This window comes from Rattus rattus, chromosome 1, assembly GCF_011064425.1.
Source record: "Rattus rattus isolate New Zealand chromosome 1, Rrattus_CSIRO_v1, whole genome shotgun sequence".
NCBI lineage: Eukaryota > Metazoa > Chordata > Mammalia > Rodentia > Muridae > Rattus > Rattus rattus.
Genome location: NC_046154.1, coordinates 34,538,491 through 34,561,225, shown reverse-complemented (window position 1 = coordinate 34,561,225; position 22,735 = coordinate 34,538,491). Strand labels below are relative to the sequence as shown.

Sequence of the window (22,735 nt, the reverse complement as noted above, 5' to 3'; positions counted from 1 at the left end):
TTCTCAAGTGGGTTAGCCATCGTTGGTTGCCAAACAACGTCTAGTTTTACTAACTTACCAGATGCAGGAGAGATTGGAGCTGAGACAGTAGTGGGCAGGGAGACCGCACCTTGGCCAGACTGGCTAGTTATGCATATTTCTTGCCTTCTATTTAAACTCTATCTTCATGTCGGGACCCAGAGGAGGAACTTGGAGCAATCACTGGATCTTTTTGTCCTTCTTTTCAGTGTAACTGCATTGAATAAATCTTGTTCTGCTTTTGCTATAAATTTGGCTCTTTTAGTTATTTTTATTGATAATGAGTAGCTGAACCCTGGCTTGTTGGGGCACAATCTGTCACTTTGACACATGCTATGGTCCCTGTTGGGTTGCTGACACTAAGATACAGTCAGATCGTGTGACAACTGATCTGTTATAGAAAGATGACCCCGGGGCATATAGCATGCTAAGAGAATCCTCTTCGGCATGGATGGCGCTCTGAAGCTCACACAGCATTCACATTCAAAGGAGAGAACTATTCACTCTGGCTGCGCTGAGTCAATGTTTCAAAAGGCTAAAATTCTTAGGTTTGATGTCCTGTTTACAAATCCCAAATCCTGAGATATACTGTCTCCCATTCCCTCCCAAATTTGTGTCTTTAGTTATCCAGAAACAAAAATTACATTGTGTGTGTGTGTGTGTGTGTGTGTGTGTGTGTGTGTGTGTGTGTGTGTGTGTGTTGGTTCCATCCTTCTATCACCCGAATCCAGGGGATGGAACTCTAGGGACTCAAGCAGGATTAACTCAGGTCCTCCGGCTAGGGTGGCAGGTGCCCTTCCCTCGGTGAGCTTTCTCTTGATCTTAAATTTGTCTCTCTTCTGCCTGATGCTACCACTATCTCCCCTCCTCAAATCCATTCGCACTCTGTTTGTCTCACCAGCTTCTGATGGCAATTTCAACCCTTCAGACATTTCTAAGCCCTTCTCAGACCCCGCCAGCCTTATATCCACTGTAGATCTGAATGTGAACAAGGTACCCACCACTGGACATCTCAGACAACAGGGTCCTCACAGGTAATAACAGCTTTTCCTCCCGAGCAAATGCTGGAAACCCACAACTCCAGAGACCAAGCAGGAACTGCATCTGAGTTGTTGCTATGGTGCCCAGGCCTTGGGAATTCTTTATGTTGGGTACCAAGACAGAGATATGTGTTTGTGGGTCCCCCAGCACTGTGTCCCTTACCTTCCACACCCTCCTCAACACTTCTTCAGAACTGTATGATGAAGTAAAGGACTTTATACTTGTCTTCACCTCCCAGACATAGACACTCCAAGACCCTTGTAATGAAAGGCCTGCGGCCCCAGCGCAACCCCTCTGAAAAAAGTTCAGTGGCTGCCAGAGCACCAAGTGTCTGGACCTTAATGGTGGTGCAGGGTTATCTCAAGTACCCTCTGTCTACACTCACTGGGCTCTGTCCTGGGCCCATTCACATAATGGAAACTTTAAGGGTCTTCACTATTGTTATGAAGATCTGAACAAAGTGATAGCCTACGAAGCCCAGCACAAGGGAAGCTTTGATGCTGGAAACTCTCAGGCTGGTTATTGAGCTGTAGGGCAGAAAGCAGGCCCTGTGGATTCTATTTGGGGTTGGAGCTGACTAAACCAAACCAGGAATCCCTTAAGCAAAGTGAGTGGGAAACAAGGCTGTCAGGCCCAAGATGCAGGAGGCAACTGGAGGCCGGTAGATAGTCTATCCTTAGAGCTCCCCTTGGGAGGCATCCCTCTCTGTGGATGCAAGGCCATCCTAATCGACGTAGTGAATTCTAGGACAGTCAGAGCTATATAGCAAGACTGTGGCACAAAAACACAAAACAAACAAAAAACCTGTAACTTTTTTTCAAACCTTATTTTTAATTTCTTAATTTAATTTCTTAAACGCTTTAACCTCCCTTGTAGCCCACCATCAGACAGAGGTAGCGGACCTGTTTAGATAGGTCCTCTGGAGCAACTCCTGTTTGGAAATCGGCAGTTCGGTTCACAGGTTAACGGGCAGCAGCAGCTCGATCCACTCGCAAACACTTCATGGATACACCAGCAGTCCGGTTCTGTCGAGTCAGGTTAGTAACAGGGGTGACATGGCCTCAGCGTTGGCTCAAGTCAGCAGGAGGGACCAGGGAGGAATGCCAGGAGAAGTTCTCAACTGTGCCTTTCTCAGTGATGCAAAGATCAGCAAAGACTCGAGAGCCACAAGCATTGCACAGCTCGCTCTATAAACAAGCCAAGTTCACCCTCTTGTCACTGTCCATGAGTCCTATGTATACCCTCCTAATATCACATGTCCTCCACGGGTCTTGTCTTAGCATATGCATCTGTCTTAGCTGACATCACTCTGCCAATCAGCCGGAGTCCAAGAAAGCAGCAAGAAATCTGCAGCACACTACCACAAGTATTTTTTTTTTATTTTTTAATTTATTTTGTATATGAGTACACTCTAGCTGTACACACCAGAAGAGGGAATCAGATCTCATTACAGATGGCTGTGAGCCACCATGTGGTTACTGGGAATTGAACTCAGGACCTCTGGAAGAGCAGTTGAGCCATCTCTCCAGCCCCCAGACGTTTTTTGTTGAGTTTCTCTCTATGGAGTCCCAACAAATGCAGCTCAACTATGAAATGTAAGGTGGACAATACATGTATGTTTTTTTTTCTTTTCTTTTTTTTCGGAGCTGGGGACCAAACCAAGGGCCTTGCACTTGCTAGGCAAGCGCTCTACCACTGAGCTAAATCCCCAACACCACATGTATGTCGTTAACAAAAAATCCTTCATCATGTGTCCTTTCACGTTTGCCTTAGCAGAACATCCTCTTTCCTGTGTCTGCTTTAGCTAAATGTTCCTTCAGAGTCTGCCTTAGTCTTTCACCTGTGTCCACTTCAGCTAAACATTCTGTCACATTTGCCCCAGCAAAACACCCATCCACCTGACTTTCCAAAGAACCCTTAAGTTTCCACTTCAACTCCCCTGGGCTGGGAATGTGCCGTGGTTGGTAGAATGTTGGATACCTAGAGTCACAAAAATCCAGGGGTTGGGGTGATGCAAACCTGTAATCTCAGCTCGTGGGAGGTGGAGCTGGGAGGTCAAGTCAAGATCACCTTCAGCCTCAGCAGGAGACAGACAGCCTGGACTACAGGAGACCCTGCTTCCGCTCAAGACTTCCTCTTACGTTAATGTATGGAGCCGCCTCTTGACAGAGCCAACCAGGCATCAACATTCTCGCCATAAATCCACACGCTGGAGTCTGGTTTCACAGACCAAACAGCTTCACTATCAAGTCAGCATCCCTAAGAGCAGGTAATTAAACTACTGCAGGGATGCTGCCCCGGCCGGGAGCCTTCCCTAGCATACGCTCTGCTTTCCTAGAGGCACACAACCCAAAAGGAAGCAGGGAACTGTTGCTCTTCTGTCCGCTGGACTGCCTGGAGAAGGCTTAAAGTATGTGACCCGGGGGTCAAAGGGAGTCCTAGGTCAGTGCGGAGTAGACACGGCCTTCACTTATCAGTTAGATGAGATAATAAGTGATAAGAGAGCTCAGTGCAGTCTCGGAAGAGTCACCAAGACAAGTGCCTCACAGGATGTGTATGACGCACTGCAGGTGCAGTACACCTCAGAAGTCCTCACGGTCTAATCGCCCAAGTACCATCGATATTACTTGATCTACGGCGCTTGAAATCTTCTGTGTGTATCCACACATGTTCAGTGTACACATCTAGAGGTTTCTTTTTTTTTTTTCCCCCGGAGCTGGGGACCGAACCCAGGACCTTGCGCATGCTAGGCAGGCGCTCTACCACTGAGCTAAATCCCCAACCCCCTAGAGGTTTCTTCTATCATTCTCCGCTCAAAGGCACTGCCCTAACCCCTGAACCATCTCTCCAGTCCCTCCCGTGCCAGTGTTTTTGAGAGCTTTAGATAACTTTGACAGGCCTTGAATTGCAGTTGCAGTCTTGAATCTTTCTAGTTCTCAAATGTTGGGTTCACAGGTGTGAGCAAACTTGCCCAATGTATCCATACCATTTCTTGCATAAAAAAAAAAAATCCTTGAGACTAGGTTGTCTGTTATTTTTTAATTATGTGGGTCTTAAGTGTAGGTATATGCATGCTGTATGGGTGCCTGAGGTCAGAGGCATCAGATCCCCTGGAACTGGAATTACATGTGTCCCAGGGTAGCTGTGAATGAAATCCAATACAAAATAATGAGCTTAAAAAAAAAGTAGGGGTTGGGGATTTGGCTCAGTGGTAGAGCGCTTGCCTAGGGCGCAAGGCCCTGTTCGGTCCCCAGCTCTGAAAAAAAAAAAAAAAAAAAAAAAAAAAGTAATGAGGGGCAGGGTGTGGTAGGGAACACTTTTAATCTCAGAGGCAGAGGTGTGTGACTTCAAGGTCAGCCTGGTTGACATAACAAGCTTCAGGCCAGTCAAAGGTACGCGAGACACCTTAAAAACTAAAACAAACAACAAACAAAAAACCTTGGAAGCAGGACATGGTAGGCCACACCTTTAAATCCCAGCAATTGGGAGGCAGAGGCAGGCAGACTTCTGTGAGTTTCAAGGCCAGCCTGGTCTACAAAGCAAGTTCCAAGAGTTACACAGGGAAACTCTGTCTCAAAAAACAAAATAAAATAAAATACCCTAAAAAAAGTCCTTGTGGGCTAGAGAGATGGCTCAGAGGTTGAGAGCCTGATTGCTCTTCCAGAGGTCCTGAATTCCCAGCAACCACATGGTGGCTCACAACCATCTATAATGAGATCTGGTGCTCTCTTCTGGTGTGTCTGAAGACAGCTACAGTGTGCTTATATATAATAAATAAATCTTAAAAAAAAAAAAAAGAAATTCCACAGAGCTTTACATAGGACCCATCAAGTCAAAGGTCAATATGAACCGTTACGTCTAAAGTGGCTTGAGTCAGAGCTGACCACCAGGCATCCCTTCCTACACTTAGGTATGGGCTCACTATGGTTTTTGTGGCTGATACCAAAGAATGCTACTAATAAGCCAAAACATTATAATATAATGTTCATCCATCCACCTTACTCGGGACCAATCAGCTTAAAGGTTATCTGATAATACCTTGCCAACTGCTCCCCTCTCTGCCCTTTAACATGTGAACCTGGTTTTCCTATAAAAAGTCTACATTGGGTAGCTCGGCTACCCAGGCCCATCCCACTAACAGCTGGAACACGTGGAAGGACCAGTTCTCCTGCTCCAAAGCCTCAGAATCTCCAGGACCCAGGGCAACAACAGGGTAGCTGGGAGGAGTCTCCATGATCATGTCAGAAACCAGAGATCTCCAACCAGATCAGTGACTCATTGCAATGAATATTCACAAGTGAATAGATGCAGACAAAGGCATATACTACGGGACACACTGACATGCTATAGCTTCCAAGTATACGGTTTTCTTTGTTGTGTTTTTTTTGGGGGGTGGGGGAGGTAGCAAGGGTGAATATGAGGGGACAGGGAAATGACCAGTGTAAGACTGGAGTGCATGATGTGAAACAAATAATCAAGTAAAAAAACAAAAAAACAAAACAAAACAAAAAACAGACAGGTGTGCCTCAAGCTCCATTCTTTGTTACCCAAGTGGTTTCTGGGAACAAAACCTGGGTGTCTCTGCAAGGGAGCTTCACTACTTGTCAGACCAGCTCTCAACATAGTACAAGCTTCCAACTTAATGATGCAGCTAAGGACCACCTCTTACGTCCCCATTCTAAGAGAGGTGCATGCACGTTTGCTTTTATTCAGTGCCAGAGACGAAACCCAGGGTTTTGTGCACACCAGACAAGCACTCTACCAAGGGTGCTGCACCCCAGGTCTACTCTAACCCCATTCTTGTATTACCTGGTACTCTCTTTGTCCTCTGATTTCAAAGTAGGAAGAGTTATTTTTACTCCCACCCTTTAAGCTTACGATGTTAAAAAAAAGGGAGAAATACAGTAGTGGAGCAGTGCCCTCGCCTAGCCCGTGTATAATCCCCAGTACTTTCAAAAAGACAGAAAATATTAAAACACAGGTGAGTCTACATAGCCAATGTAACTAGTTCCCCATACAGGTTTTTCTAAAATCACACATTCCAATGCACCCTTGTAGTTTTTGTAGGTTTTATTATTAAGTCAGGATTTCCATAGGACAACAGAATTTTCCTACCTGGGAAGTACCCTCAAGTTCTAGCCCTAGAAGTCAGGATGAAGCTAATACACACACACACACACGCACGCACGCACGCACGCACGCACGCACGCACGCACGCACGCACGCACATACACATGTGCTCACTTATACATACAGGGTCTCATGTAGTCACACAATTCAGGTTGGCCTTGAATGCTATAGCTAAGAATGACCTTGAACTTCAAAGTCCCACAGGCTTCCAGATCTCAAATGTGTAGCCTCGTTTCCCTAATGCCAACCACAGTGGTATCATACTCGGTGCCCCAAAGGGTAACCTAAAAACAGCCTGCGGGCGCTTCTAGCAGTTGAGAGGGTGGCATGACTGTTAATCATGAGAAGCCACTGGATGGAATGTTTTGTAAGGAAGCACAGCACCCAGGCGTCTAATAGGCCTCGGGGTAAGCAGCCTTCAGGTCTTGGCATCCTCACAGGCCTTAACCCCCCACCTCCACCCCACCACAGCCATTATGATGGCTCCTTTTCAGGGAACAAGGAACTACTAGAGAAAGAAGAGAGGAAACAAACTGTCCTTTAGGTGAGTCAGTCATTCTTTAATTATTAAAAGCGCACTGGTGGGCTCTCGGAGTCTGTGAATCTCCAACAGGGTGTTGAACCGTGGAAAGGATTATAGCAGCCTTACAGAGTTACCTGAACTAAACGCCACCACAGTATCAAGAAGAAAGGTAAACAAATAGCTTAAGTATTTTATTTGTTTGCAACTAAGCTTGTTAACACTATATAATGAAAATGTACAAAGAATAATGTTGCAGTTTTTGGTTAGATTTAAGTCAAAGACATTCATTAATAAGGAATCTTCAAATGTGAATACCCCAGAAATGTCCGCAAGCCAGCTGATCACAACAACTGTCTCTGAATATCACCTTACTTTGGAAGGTATTGGCAAACATTTGAATTAAAACTCAAGATTTTTCCAAAATAAAGCCGTAATTAATAAAACTATTCTATATTCAAACTAAAACAGTTTTCATAAAACTTTCCTTTCCAAAACAATAGTAAAGGAAACAAGGCATTTTGTAAAATGTGGTCCTGAACAAGTCACAGTAAAAATAAATGTATACTTAACTCCCACCTCCTCAAAACAGAGGCTGCTTTCTGCTCACAGCCTTGGGATCAAGGCAAAGAGCAGCCAATAAGCAACTTCAGGCAGGGTATTGCCAAAACCAAGCTCTAACAGTTGATCACGGACACCTTAGGAGAATTTGGGGGAACCTGGACAAAGGCTCCAGATTCTATGTTGAAACTGATGCAAAGGTGAGTGGCTCCTCCCACGTAGCAGTGCTGCGAGCCTGGCCCAGCCCCGCACTCCTGTTACACGCTCCGAGCACACCCTGATCTTCTGCTCCAGGGGAGATCTTCTCCCTGTAGAAGTTCAGCGTCCAGGGAGCTCCGTGACTGTATGAATGAGGTGAGCTCAGACTCCACAGGGTATTTTAAGGCTTGGAGTCAAAGTATTTTTCCAGCACAGCTAGGCAGAGTCCATATACTGATGGCCTGTCTCCAGTTTGTTCTAATTTCTCACCATGGATTTGCAGATTCAGGACTGCAGACCTTCCCTATATCATCATAATCACGTCTAATGTCCATCCTAACTTACGATTCAAATTCTGTGCCTGGAAACAGTCCCTGTATTTAACGATAATACCTACACATAAACAACCCACTGTTACAACTTATATGGTCACCAAACATTAATGATCTTCTGTAGACCAAGAAAATGTTTTTAACCATAATTGTCGTGCATCAAATTCACAGCCAGAATCCCCAAGATCAAAAAAAGTTTTGCACAATACAAATAATAACTTAAAACACAGACACACACACGCACACACTCACACTTCTCACAGAGCTGTGCTTGGGGAGACTCCACATGTTGAGTGCCACCGAAGGCATTCTTTGCTAAACTGCTGTTCCAGGTACTTTTGTCTGGAAAACCTATCACAGTAGGGCACAGCTGTTTAGTGGATGAGCAGAAAAGAAAGATATGCTTGTGGCAACCAGAAAGTTTTAAGGTCTTTCAAGTTGTATAAAATGGACCTGCAGAAACATTTAAGTGTTCTCAGGATGCAAAGTTGGAGCTGAAATGTGATATCAAACCAGTTGCAAAAAGTGTACAGCAGCCATCTCTTGAGGTCACATCTGGTACCCAGATAGGCAAGAAGGCTTCAGGATACATCTGCAAATTAGGATTAGAAGACAAATAGAAGGGAATGAAGACACAGGCTCAGTTTTAAAAAAAATATACGCTAGTAGTGACCGATCAAATAGCAGGAGCTACCAAGTCAAAAGTACTAAACTTCAAGAATTTAAGAAACGTGTTTCCAGTACTTCAAATATTTAGAATTAAGAAATTTTGGTCACTCATAGGATAAATCAACATCCATCAATAACTGGACTGCATTTCTGGGGGAAAACATTAACGAAGAAACCGATGTTAAGAGACAGATGACTGTAGCCAATATTGGCTAACTACAGAAACTTGAGCAAATTATCTAACATTTCTAAGTATTGTCCTTACCAATAAATTGGGGTTAATATTACAAGTTGTACCTTATAGGATACTGTGAGGATTATGTAAAATTAAGATTTGGTTTGACACTGTACTGGATACCAGGGTATTCTTAACTATTTTACTTTACGGGGCCTATAAACAATGATTTTTTAGATTGATTTATGTGCATGACTGTTTTGCCTGCATATGTTTGTGTCCTGCATGTGTGGCAGTGCCCTTAGAGGTCAGGAGAGCTCTTGGATCTGAAATTATAAAATAAGTGGTTGTGAGCCACCATATGGGTGCTGGGAACCCACATAAAGAGCCTGCGCCCTCTGCAAGAGCAACCATCATGGGCCTTTTGCTCTCAGTACACGAAATACTACCAAGCAAAATCAAGTTCTTAGAACTAGACATTTAAAAAAAAAAAAGTGGTATACTTACAGCTTGTTGGCCTTGTCCCATATCGTCGCATGATCTGATCATGCGTGAACTTCACAAATGATTCATACTGTTCTGTGAAGACATAAGAAAGAGTGTATACTTATCTCAGAAACCCGTCCCTAACCCCTCAGGCAATTTAGGAAGCAGGATGGCCCGTCTTCCCTGTTGGCATTCTCTATTCTTTACTCAAACATTCCCTTTCCTCTCCTGTAACAGGGATATAGGAACTTGGGTTTCTGAAGTCCTTTTCTTTTTTTTTTTTTTCCGGAGCTGGGGACCGAACCCAGGGACTTGCGCTTCCTAGGCAAGCACTCTACCACTGAGCTAAATCCCCAACCCCCTGAAGTCCTGTCATAAAATGAAAGCATGAGCAAGTGGAATTACAGTGGGATCAGTAAGAGGACTTTTGTAAGCAAATGGGAACAGCAGAATCCCAACTAAGAAAGCTAAGATGAAAAAAAAGCTGAGCCTGGTGGTTCATGCTTGGAATCCCATTTTTTGAGGGGACTGGACACAGGAGGATTGCTGTGAGTTTAAGGCTAGCCTGGTCCACACAGTAAGCTCCAGGCTTATCATTATTTTTTAAATTGTGTGTATCTATATATGGGCCACATGTTTGTTGGTACGTACATTTGAATGCACATGCCCGAGTCCAGAGAGTGCTGGATCAGCTGTAGCTGTAGGTAGTCCTGAGCCATCCAACATCGGTGCTGGGAAAAGACCTCAGGTCCTCTGGGGGAGCAGAAAGCCTAAGTGCTGAGGCACTCTCTAGGCTCTACTATTCTCTATCACACTGGGATCCCCTGTTCTCTGGCCTCAGCTGACCTATACTTGCTAGAGTGCTCAACTTATACAGCAACAAAGTGACTCTCCTGCAGAAGTCAGAACACTGCACTGTACCCATCCTGACACCTGTTAGGAAGAACCACAGACCAACCACCTGTTCGCCAGCTGTTGGCCTACTCAATGCCTATCTTACAAGAGCTTGGCTTATCTACTTTCAGAAATGCAAATGAGTTCTTTCATATGATGTAAAAACAACACCACAGCAGCACCAAAGAGTAGCCTCAGTGCTCACAATCCCATAACATCCCCTGCACGAAGCCTTCTTTCCTGAGCTGTGCCAGCGGCACAGCACCCCATGTCTCAGCCTACCTGCCAGTTTGGTACTGAGGATCTGCTCATACTCCTCCCGGACTTTATCTTCATAGTCTTTTAAGAGACGCTCACATATTATTCCCACTTGTCGAAGGGTAAAGGTGGGCTGGTCCTTCTTCATCCAGAAAGCACCTGGCAAAAATATAAATACAAGCTGGGTACTACTATATAAATATAAAACAAATACAAGCACATGCCAATAACCCCAGCAATCCTAAAGGCAAGAGGAACAGAGTTTAAGGCACACACAGGAAACTTAACAAGACCCTGACTCTAAATGCAAATAAAAGATGGGTAGAGTATCTGCTTAGTACTAGGCTCCACCCAGGCCCCAGACTGCTTATCTCTAACAACATACTCCAGTTCTGTGGCTCAGAATGAACAACCTTCATATAAATACTCTTGGCTTTAGATGGCTACTAGCCTGGCTACTTAGCAAGTCCTGTGGATCTTGCCTATCTCCACGTCTCTAAGTGATAAGATTACAGAGGTGAGCTGACGTCTGGCTTTTGTTTTGTTTTGTTTTGAGACTGTTTCTCAGTATAGAGCAGAGCAGAGGAACTCACTCTGTAGGCCAGGCTGTCCTCAAAGTCACAGAGATCTGCCTGCCTTTGCCTTCCCGAAGCTGGGATTAAAGGCATGTGCTACCACACCCTGCCCCTCTATTTTAAATTTGTGATTTTGTTTTGGAATTCATTCACTGCTATCCTGGAGCACTTGTGACCCCTGTGGACATGAGATTTTAAGTGTCTGTCTGACTGAAAACAAACATCAAAAATACACTTTCTGATCATTTAATTCTGTAGCAGGTAAGGGCCCAGTGTCTTTTACTTTTAGGATCCACAAATGATTTTATAGACATAGGACTATGTGGCTCAGGACCTTTAGATTTGCTCAACAATATAAAACAAGTCACTAATACTAACCCTTACCACTTCCTTTTAGAAATGGTCTCAAGACGTCTAGGCTGGCCTTGAACTTATTAGTAACCTCAAATAACCTTTAATTTCTGATCCTCTGCCTCTACCTCCTCAAATACTGGGATTACTGTGCTGGTTTATCCTGTGCTGAAGATTCCACCCAGGGCTTCATGCACGCTAAGCAAGCAGTCTACCAACTGGAGCCACATTTTTAGCCAGCCATTACACTTTTATTAACTCATGCTCCTCTTGTGATTCATCAGACTCCTATAAACACAGCACGGCCAAAATGGAGCCTTAAAGTCAGGTCATTCTCTGCTACTTAATGAATCTCTTCCCTAAATGTCTTTCTCAGTTTTCCTAGTCACTTTACCAGCAGAGGGCGTGAACATCAAAACTGTAATTTTCAGCTTCTTGGGATCTATTATCTCAGATGTGAATTAGTTTTTATCAATCAGGTTCAGAGTATTCAGCAAAATGAGAGGGATAAAGGTTATACAGAAAGCTTATACTCTGGAATTGAGCAACAGCATAATTATAGCCCGATTCTGGAGCGGAGCTATCGACTGGAGGAACAGAACCACAGAACTTCCTGCTGCTGGTGAAGCAGCAGCCTTATAAATCAGCAGAAAGATCAAGCCATAGCCCAGCTTATCCCCACAAATTAGTCTAGAATCTTTCTTCATTCTAGTCAGTGTTTAAGATACTCATCACCCTGATACAACAAACCCTGTGTTTTTTTTTTCTTAAACTAAATTAAGTTTTTTTTTTTTCCTTTACAAATAAAACATGACCAAAACACTGGGCACCCATCATCTGTAATCATTTCTCTAGTCACATTCTCCACTACTTTAAAATTCTTGGGTCAGTGAGATGGCTCAATGGGAAAGGCATTTGCCAACAAGCCCGAGGACCTGAGTGTGAGTGAACCCAGGCTGTGTACAGGAGAACCAACTCCTACAAATTGTCCTCTGACTACCACATGCACGCCATGGCATAAGTACATCTGCCTAATATAAATAAATGTAATAAAAATTCTTTTCTTTTTTCTTTTTTTCTTTATCTCGGAGCTGGGGACCGAACCCAGGGCCTTGCTCTTGCCAGGCAAGCGCTCTACCACTGAGCTAAATACCCAACCCCGTAATAAAAATTCTTATCTGTTTATATTTACATATATTAAAAATATTTATTTCCCTGTTGGTTCATAGGAGCCCAGATCCTATGGAGTATAGGGTAAGAATTTACCAAAACAAATATTAGACAACTAGTAAGATTCTGTCCCCAAATTAAAAAACAAAATAAAACTTCACCCTTGCTCTCTAAGATTCCTGTCTCATTTAAAATAACATTTCCATAGACAGGTGTGGTTCACACCTTTAATCCTGGCACTCTAGGAAGGTGGATCTCTGTGACTTCGAGAGGCTAGCCTGGTCTACAAAGAGAGTTCTAGGACAGTCAGTGCTACATAGAGAAAGCCTGTTTTGAAAAAACAAAAATAAACAATAATATTTAAGAGGCTGGAGTGGATGGCTCAGCAATTAAAATCACTCATTGGGTACAATTCTAGAGAACCCTGGTTTAATTCCCAACATCCACGTGGTTGCTTATAACCATCTAATTCCAGTTCCAGAGGATCTGATGCCCTCTTCTAGCCTCTGCTGGCACTAGGCACTCACATAGTATCAGGACATATATGCACACAAAACACCCACAAAGAAAGTGAATACAGATTAAAATACTATTGGGAGGGAGGGGAACTGGCTATGCAGCTAGTAGTAGAACACTTTTGCACAAAGCTCTGGATTGATCCTCAGCACTGCAGAGTAATTCGGAAACATGGGATTAGCCATTTGAAAGTGAAAATGTCAGTGGCATTCAGTATGGTCATCATGCTGTGCTACTTCCCCTAGTTCTAAAACATTCCTGCCATCCTCAAAGTAAAAAAACCTTTACCCACTAAACAGCTCCTTACTCTTCCTGCCCACCAAGCTTCTCAAAACCACTAATTTATTAGGAGACAATCTCCTCTCTCTTTCACTCCTCTTTGAACTACCACCCTTTAAAAAAAAAAAAAAAAAAGTCAGGGTCTCTTCTCTGCATAGCCCTGGCTGTCTGGAACTCACTATGTAAATCAGGTTGGTCTTTAACTCACCAAGATCTGCCTGATCTGCCTGGCACTACTTCCTGAGTGCTAAGATAGCCAGGTCCCAGGCAATAACTTTTAAGCGAGATAATTTTTAAATTTTAAACTGTTAAGAAATTTAATATTTTGAGGAAACAGATTTTTCTACAGGTTGGTGACACTGGCCTGCTGACCATTTATAGGGACATAGCAAGGAAGCCTAGTTCACTAAGTGACAACATCAAAGCCTGAGAAGTTTGAGCACAGCCCCACGAACCACAGGTCAAGGTTAGGAAGCAGGACTGTCCAAGAGAACTTTCTAAAACAAAGTGTCTAAAATGTTCTACAGTTGCATGCTAATGCAGTAGCCACATGTGACTGCACTTATGCATCTGAAATAACGTTAATGCACATGAGCCACGGATGGTAAACCTTTGTGGGCGTGATGGCTCAAGAGCATGCAAGAAGACTGCCACACATCGAAGGACAGCCCAGGCTGCAGACCAGCCAAGGATATACTGAGGCTTTGTCTAGACAACAAAACAGGACCAGGCATGGTGACACACAACTCTGATTCTGGCACCCAGGAGACAAAGGCAAGAGGATCTTTGGGAGTTGCAGGCTAGCCAGGGCTGTATGTGAGACTCTAGCTTATTAACAACTTGTCTAGGTCAAAAAACAAAACCTCAAAGTGAAAATGTTGTCCTAAAACTTAGTTAGTAGGTTTAAATAAATAACTTAGCTCCATAGTTGGGTTGAATCTAGAACACTCTCCACAGCCAATGTTTTAAGTGCCTGATTCCGAGCTTGTGGTATCAGTTTGAAGGCTGTTGTGTCTTTTAAAAGATGAGGCCTGAGGCTGGAGAGACGGCTCAGTGGTTAAGAGCACCGACTGCTCTTCCAGAGGTCCTGAGTTCAATTCCCAGCAACCACATGGTGGCTCACAACCATCTGTAATGGGATCTGATGCCCTCTTCTGGTGTGTCTGAAGACAGCTACAGTGTAGCTGTATATATAATAAATAATTTAAAAAAAATGATGAGGCCTGGCAGGTGCAAATAGGCACTGGGACAGGCATTTGAAGTTTCTGTCTGTATCTGGTCCCATGTCACCCCCCATTTCCTGGTCTATACCATATGAGGAGGAAGTCATAGGTACACTGAAGGATCTGAGCCACTTCACCATGCCTGGCCGCCACAAAGGACAATACCGCCTGAAACCATGAGCCAAAACAAAACCATTCATTCTGCCTGAAGTTGCTCCTGTCAGGTACACTGTCACGGGGAGGAAAGGCAATGCAGCACGAATGGCTAAAGGACACAATGCAGCTAAAGTTTTCAGACAGGATCTTGCTAGGCATCACTAACTGGTCTCAAATGCGTAATTCTGGCCTTAGCCTCCAAAATATGCTAGGATTGTGGGTGTGAACCACCAAACCCAGCCACAGCCCCTGAAGAAGTGTGCTTACCTGGAGAGCTTGGTGCAGTGAGTGCCGAGGAGGGAGATTGGCTTTCTGAAGTACAGGCTTCACTCTGACTGAGAACAACTTCTAAATGCCTCCATCTCTGGTAACGATTATATTCTTGTTTTATGTTCTGAAAAATTTGCTCTAGTAAAAAAAAGAAAACGAACTTGAATATTCATTTTATGGTCATTTCTTCAAACTTTCTCTTTTTTTCCCAAAGATCTATTTATTTTATGTATGTGAGTACACTGTAGCTGTCTTCAGACACACCAGAAGAGGACATTGGATTCCATTACAGATGGTTGTGAGTCACCATGTGGTTGTGGGAATTGAACTCAGGACCTTTGGAAGAGCAGTCAGTGCTCTAAACCGCTGAGCTGTCTCTCCAGCCCTTCTTCAAACTTTCTACTCACAAACTTCCTTGAGAAGATTGGCAAGAAAAGTCTTATTACTTTATTCTATAAGATGCTGGGGTTCAAACTTGAAGCCTTAAATGTTAGGCAAGCAATCTACCAATGAGATACATCCTCAGCTCAAAGATGGTATTCTGACTAAATATTCCCTTTATCATATAGGTCTTTTCCTTACCCTTATGTTAACAGGTAAATGTTATAGTGTATGGATCAGTCCTATAGCTTAAGACATAGTTCATATCCTGACTGTGGAGCTGGTGAGGTGGCCCAGTGTACACGAGTATTTGTTGTGCAAGTGGCTCATACTTGTAGGAAACACTCATGAACATAAAGTAAAAATAAATAAATCTCAGAAAAGTTTAATTCCTAAAATAAGAATTTGCTAGTTATGCCTGTCATCCAGTTTCCTTTACTTTTTCCTGTTTGGTAAGCAAACAAGTCAGACCTGCATTTTGCTGGATTCACCAGTACGATTTAAAGTAAAATAAACTGTGTTATTCTTAATTTGTTTTGTTTTTAGTGACAGAGTCTCATGTAGCCTACCCTGGCCTTGATCTTGTACAGCTGAGATGACCATGGACTCCTCCCGACGGATCCCCTTTATTTCCCAAGCACTCAGGTTAAAGGTGTGCGTTACCATGTCTGGCTCTTTTTGTTTGTTTTGTTTTGAGAAATGGTTACAGACTGTGGCCCATATTAGCCCTCATCTCACAGCAATCTCCATGCCGTAGCTCTAAGTTTTACATCTACAAAGCACAGTATTATGCTTTATATTATGCTTACCACTAATGGACCTTTAACAATTAAGGTTTTGTTCCAGGAGACTTAAAGATCTTTGGGGAAGATGGTAGATAGAAAAAGCATTATGTGCAACATCCTGGAAGGAGCTGAGGGCTACTATTTGGGATCGATTATCAAGGCTCATTAAAAGTATTTCTGAGCCAGGTATGGTAGTGCAAACCTTTAATTCCAGAAGAGACAGAGGCAAGTGGATCTTGGTTGAGTTCAAGGGCAGCCTGGTCTACAAAGTGAGTTAAGGGCAGTCAGTGCTGTTACACAGAGAAAGAAACTGTCTCAAAAAAACAACCAAACCAAAACCAAAACTAAACCAAACCAAACCCCAAAAAAGGGCCAGAGAGATGCCTTTGAGGTTAAGAAACACTGTTTTCCCAGAGGACCTGCGTTCAGTTCTCAGGAGGCACATTTTAAGCAGATCACAACCACCTGTAACTAGTTCCAGAGGACCCCAGTGGCTCTGTAGGCACCTGCACTCACATGCAAGCAAGCAATCTCTCTCTCTCTCTCTCTCTCTCTCTCTCTCTCTCTCTCACACACACACACACACACACACACACACACACACACACACACACACTTTAGAATAAAAATAAATTCTTAAAGAAAAAGTTTCTGAGCTGAGTATGGTGGTAAACTCATGCCTGTAATCCCAGCTTGGAAGGTGGGAAGCAGAAGAATCAGGCACCCAAAGTCATCTTGGATTACAGAGTTTGAGAACAGTTTGAGACCAGTTTGAGACACTGTCTCTCCCCGCCCCCGAAATCTCCTCCCTGCCCCCCCCCAAAAAAAACAAAGAACAACAACAACAACCCAAAACCAAACCAAACCAAACCAAACCAAACCAAACTGACAAACAAGCTGGGCTTGGTAGCTGGTAATCTCAGTGATTGGGAAATAAAACAGGAGGCTCACTGGTAGGTCAAGGTCAGCCTGGGCTACTCAGTGAGTTCCAACTCAGCCTGGCTGAGTGAGACCCTGTCTCAAAACAAACAAACATTCTGGAGGCGGGAATGGTCTCAAAACCAAAACACTTCTGAGCTAGGCCTAGCCTAGTGATGCCAACGTGATCCCAGCCTCCCTTGAGGCCAAGGCAAGCCTAAAGTGGAGAGCAAATTGAAAGCCAGCCTAGCAGCTCAGCAAGAGGTGGTTCACACCTCTAATCCCAGCATTTGGGAGGCAAGGACAGGTGGATCTCTGTAGTTCAAAGCCAGCCTTGTCTACAAAGTGAGCTCCAAGACAGCCAGGGCTGTTACACAGAAAAACTCTGACTCAAACAAACAAACAAACAAAAAAGAAAAAAGTTAAGGCTGAGGAAACAGCTCAGTGATAAAGCACTGGCTTCTCATGCAATCTATGTTCAATATCTAGTACAGGAAAAACAAAGAAAGGTGATATTATAACACACCATGTTTGCTAGGAGTCAAATGATTGAGTCAGTCATCACCAACAGAAGTTGCTAACAAGCAGGAAACACCAATTAGCAACTAACTACTCCTGGAGACAAGCGTCTAAGGAGGATGTGGGTTTCAAGTTTTTATATACAGTGACATAACACTGTGGTCCTTTCCCAGATAATATAAAGCACCCCAATAACAAAAGCAGAGACTGCATCCACAGTGATGAATGCCTAGAATTCTAATACTGGGAGGTGGGGATGGGAGCAGGAAGATCACTGCAAAGTTCAAGGCCATCCTGGCCTATACAACAAGTTCCGACCAGCTACATAGGTCTATCTAAAAACCAGGAAATTATATTCTCCAATTCAAACTGTTCCAGTGTATACTTTGCTTTGTAACCATATTTGTCAGGGATGGAAGGTGGTGAAAATGTCTCTTTGTTTGCTATGAGCAATTTTAGGAAGTCATTTGAACAGGTAATGAGAATCAAATGACTGGATTTGGTCACAATGATAGTATGATTTGGTAGTTGTACATCTAGGTAAACCAACTCTGCCTAAATGCTAGAACACAGTAACATTTTCCTTTAACAAGATCATGAAATTCAGGCTCTAGATGCCTGCAGATAGGAAAGCTTCTTTTTTTTCTTAAGTCCTACTCCTCAAGCGCACACCTGCCAGATTCATTCAATACAAGGATGTAAGCAACTGCCAGGAAACAAGAAAGGACAAGTATGAGGGCAGAAGGCTCCGAGCCACTCCACCTGCCTCCTGAGCAGCTAATGAACAATGGATACACACACTTCTAGGCTGGTAGGATCCACTACCAAGTCCAAATGCTAACATAGAGTCTAAGATTCCTCTCTTGCAAGGAAGGAAAACAGTTGTGATTTTCTTCTGAAGACCATCTAAAAAAGGAAGTGTTTATTTTTAACAATGCAAATTTCTTTATAATACATATGATGCTCTTAATCCTTGATTCTCATTATTATTTAGCTTTTAGCTTCCAGGTTATTTATCAGGCTAAATTTCTCCCTAAAATTAATGTTTCTGGGGGCTGGAGAAATGGTTCAGTGGTTAAGAACATTGTCTGCTCTCCCAAAGGACCCAAGTTCAATTCCCAGCACCCACATGACAGCTCATAATTGTCTGTAGCTTCAGCTCCAAGGAATCTGACAGTCTCATAACACTGTACATTAAATAATTTTTAAAAAATTAATGTTTCTGAGCTACTGTAAGATGAAACTAAGAGCCCTTCAGGACTCAGCCTCACGAGCCGGGTGGAGGAGCACACTTCAGGAGGCAGAGGGAGGAGCACACTTCAGGAGGCAGAGGCCGGTGCAGTTTTGTGAGTTCTTGACCTCAAAAGATTTTGTTTCAATGCCCCCCCCCATCCTAAAGCAGGCATGGTAACAGGAGTCCATAATCCCACTCAGTGTACAGGAGGTAGAGGTAGGAAGAACAGGAGCTCAAACTCATGCATACATACATAGCAATAACAAGCGGGATGCTACTCAAATAAAGACAGACTGACTCTTAATCAAACAACACTTGCCCCAAAACCAGAGCTCAGGAGGTTCAGAGGTCAAGGTCATCCTTAGCTGTCTATTGAATGCTTTTAAATCCAGCTTGGGTTACATGTCTTTCCTAAGCCACCCACGAAAAAAGGGTGGAAGAAGAGAAGGAAACTTTTAAACATCCCATTGTTAATTCACTTTCCCCTTAGATGACATCATTGTTATTTGGTGTTCTGAGATAGCATCTGGATAAGCCCTGAATAGCTTGGAATTCATTACATAGACCAGGCTGGCCCTGAGCTTGTAGCACCCACTTCTGCTTCTCAAGTGCTGAGACTACAGTATGGGATGCCAAACCCGCTTAGTCTATTTGTAGAGCAACTATCAACATCTCTACTTTATCCAGATGACATGTTCTACTTAAGCTACAGCATTAAGTAATATATTAATACTTCAGGTTTCTTTCATGCCTGACAGAACCAAAATCCAACAGTTCTGGGCATTTAGTTTCCCCAGAGCAAACAGAGGTTCTGGTTTTCAAAGCCAGCATCTCCAACAACAAAGACAACCTCATTACAAGACTCTGCCATAGTCAGTCTTCTAACACATTTTAAAATGATCATTAAACAACTAAGCTCGGCTGGAAGTGAAGAAATAAAATTTTATCCAAACAGACATCTATGGCTCTGCCTTTTTGAAATGGGGTCTTCTTATGTGGCTCTGGCTGGTGTAGAATTTTAGCTCTCTTGATCTCCCTGTCTCAGCCCTGCCTGCCCCTGCTTTTAGGGCCCTCATAAAAACAAACAAGCAAAATTAAAAAAAACCTTCCAAGTGTTCAGTCATTCTGTGCGTAAGACTATATATAACATTAAGTCATCAGGGAATTTAAATGGAAAAGATTGCATTGTGGGTCAGACTAGGTAATGGATGTAAGACTCTATTTAGAAATGATTCTTGGAATCGGCCATGATGGGTTACAAGTCTGTAATTCCAGCCACTTGTGAGGCTGAGGCAGAAGGACTGCTGAGTTCAAGACAGGCCTGGGCCACACTGTGGGTTCCAGGTCAGTCTAGAGAGTGAGACACTGTCACAAATCAGCGAAGGAAAAGACTATTGAGATTAACAAACTCAAGGAAAAGATACAGAAAGCAGGTCTAGTGGAAAGAGTGGAGCCGCAGTTTAAAGGAAACGTGTGGTTAAGAAGTGAACACAGGTATAAAGATAAGGCTTGAGAGGTCTGCTGGTGGCAGCAGTATCCTTGGGTGGCTAGGCAGAGGAAGGAGGAAATGAAAACTAGAGGCACTAGAGAATGAAAGATGTAAGGGGGAAAATGATTTAAAGGGATTGCAGGTTTTCCTCATGCTTGAGGAACAAGGAGGAAAAAATCCCACAAAGAAGCAACTTGCCCAAATCCTTTTGAGGGATTATTTCTGGGATCCCTTTAAAATTGCTGAATGTGAGCGCTGAGGCACTTTCCCTCCTCCTACTGCAATATGATAGGCATCTTTACTGTCACATGAGTCCTTCCTTTTGCCTTGGCTAAAATGAAGTGCCTTACTCAGGTCGAGTCACTGTATTAGCTGTTTGAATTTTGAGTACAGAACCTCTGTGTACTTAAGGATTCTCAAATACTAGCTAACCAACTACCCACTTCAAGCCATACCCGAAACAAGACAATAGCCATACAATAAAACAAGGTCAGTCCCTCTAAGAAATAGTTTGGTTGAATCGTATTCCATGACTATTGGGATGGTTTCTGCTCCCTAAAGAATTCTAGAAATCAAGTCTCCCTAAAAGCTTCAGAACCGTTCGGCGGCTACATACACTCACGCCCCTTCCCCTCTAATCCGTCTCCCGCCCCACTCACGGCTGGGTTCGTGAGCAGAATCCAATTTTCCATGGCCCACTGAATCTCCGGGGAGGTTCCGCACTAGCGGAGACAGGAGGGGCTTCAGGGATACCAAGAGTCTTCGGTGGCCTGGGGTATCCCCACCTCATCTCTGTGTCCACCCCCCAGACTCTCCAGCTCCAGGAAACCCGAAAACCGACACTGTGGGGCCACTACCCTTCCCGGATGTCTCTCGTCCCCGGAAGCAACCGGGCCTAGCAGCACCCCAGTTCCTTTTTCTCCCAAGGCTGATATGGGGTGCTGAGGTAATTTCGGCCGGCGCCTACGACCCCCGCACCCTCCCCGCCCCCCACGCCCCGGCCTGGCTTCCTGCCAAGTCCGCAGCAGCAGCGCAGGTTACCAGGAGTTGGAAGGCGACGCTCGCTGCCGGGAGGGGCAGGCTGCTGGAGGCTCGCCGGCGGCGTCTGCATCTGAAACGGCGGCGGCTCGGCGTCCGGGGGCCTGAGGCCCGGAGTGGGGCCGGGCAGAGGGGCGCAGCGACGCCGCTTCGGGGAACCGGGGCTCAGCAGCGCCGCCTCGAACTCCATGGGCCGTTTCAGTGTCGCCCCGCACGCCATCCCGCGGAAGGGCCAGAGACCAGACGCAGACGCGGCAGCAAAGGAAGCCCTGAACCCAACTCTTCAGCTACAGCTCCCAAGCCAAGCCGGCTCCAATGGCGCCTCCGGCACCCGGCAGCCGCGCTGGCCCCGCCTCCTGTGACGTCACGGGCGTGCGCCACCGCCCGGTGGAGGGGAGCAAGCCGGAAAAGGGCCGCTCCAGGAGGCCCGCAAGCCTGGGCTCGGCCCTTTGCGCCCCCTGCGGAAGAAGTGGGCCGGTCTGGGCGGAGAGCGTGGTCGCCTAGCAACACCCCCGCCCCCGCCCCTCCCAGGGCCCCCCTTTACCCTCTCTGTCGGGGTGGCCTAGGAGGTCTTTCGCACCTGCGCGACAGGGGTCTGGGGGGGGATGGGAGAGACCTGGGGAGACCCGGGTTCCCGTGGCCGCGTGACCGATAAAAGAGGTGATTCTAAAGGGTTATCAAGGGATTTTCTCTGAGTCCCAGGAAATCTTCACAAACATAGCCGGGTTATCTAAGGATAGGCTTTATTTAATCCACGAACCCTGTGCAATCATGGGCAAAATTGGAGGAGGAGGTGTGTTACAAATGAATGTATTTTAGGGATAGATGACCCAGCCATTAATCGGCTCACTAAATGGATATGTGTTAGGCAAAATGGATTAAAAGAAAAAAGCCTACCAGAAAACTCACTGGCTTCAACTGTCTAGGCAAGTGGTACCAGGGTGTTAGGAACTTCACCCTGATAGCTGATTTGGCAGTTGGCTTTCTCATCCGACTTGGCAGCTCAGGCTGGTTCTTCCTTGGTCCATTGAGATGCTCTGCTATACTGTTGGCTGGAAAATGCTTTGGATATTCTGCAAATGAATAGAAAACAGGGATGTTCTGCTTTAGGAAACACTGGGGAGTAACTCAAGTGCTTTCAAACACATCAATAGAACGATCTGAACATCCCCTCCCCTCTCAAAGCCTTTCTGTAATTATTCGTATATTAGTGACTGTGATTCCTGTAGTCTGGCTTTAACATTATCACTGTAACAGATTTTCTCAGAACAGTCCAAATTTCAGACACTCATTTTTAATTGTCAAGATGGCTGTCAAAGTACTTCAACACTTGGGATTAGAGAATAAAAGCATACTATCTCCAGTCGTCTTTGTGTCGTCATGGTCCTCTTCCTCCTCTTCTCCTGTTCTTTACGTTGCTTTTCTCTGAATCCTCTTACATTTCTACAAACTCTTTAAAGATCATAACATAGGTCATATACTTTCACATTTATTTTTGTAAAATATAAGACAGCACAGTGTGCCAAATTGCTGGTTTTCTGTTTGTTTT

General features: G+C 44.5%; 1 protein-coding gene across 1 annotated transcript; it reads right to left on the bottom strand.

The window, feature by feature from the left end:
- Positions 1-6,728: 6,728 nt before the first annotated feature.
- Positions 6,729-21,538, bottom strand: Akirin1 (akirin 1). Its single transcript, XM_032898546.1, has 5 exons — positions 21,190-21,538; positions 14,820-14,960; positions 10,307-10,441; positions 9,152-9,223; positions 6,729-8,392 (listed from the first exon to the last, which is right to left on the bottom strand). The coding sequence occupies exons 1-5, from the start codon at positions 21,404-21,406 to the stop codon at positions 8,382-8,384; spliced, it is 576 nt and encodes a 191-aa protein (XP_032754437.1). The 5' UTR covers positions 21,407-21,538; the 3' UTR covers positions 6,729-8,381.
- Between the last annotated feature and the right edge of the window lie 1,197 nt (positions 21,539-22,735).

What these genes read in the sequence shown, in the direction of transcription:
- Akirin1 (XM_032898546.1), bottom strand. Translation starts at nt 21,406, where the DNA reads ATGGCGTGCGGGGCGACACTGAAACGGCCCATGGAGTTCGAGGCGGCG. An exon ending in GCGTCGCCTTCCAACTCCTG is followed by an intron (nt 14,961 to 21,189) that starts GTAACCTGCGCT and finishes TTTTTTTACTAG; the next exon opens with AGCAAATTTTTCAGAACATA. An exon ending in CACTGCACCAAGCTCTCCAG is followed by an intron (nt 10,442 to 14,819) that starts GTAAGCACACTT and finishes TATTTTTGCCAG; the next exon opens with GTGCTTTCTGGATGAAGAAG.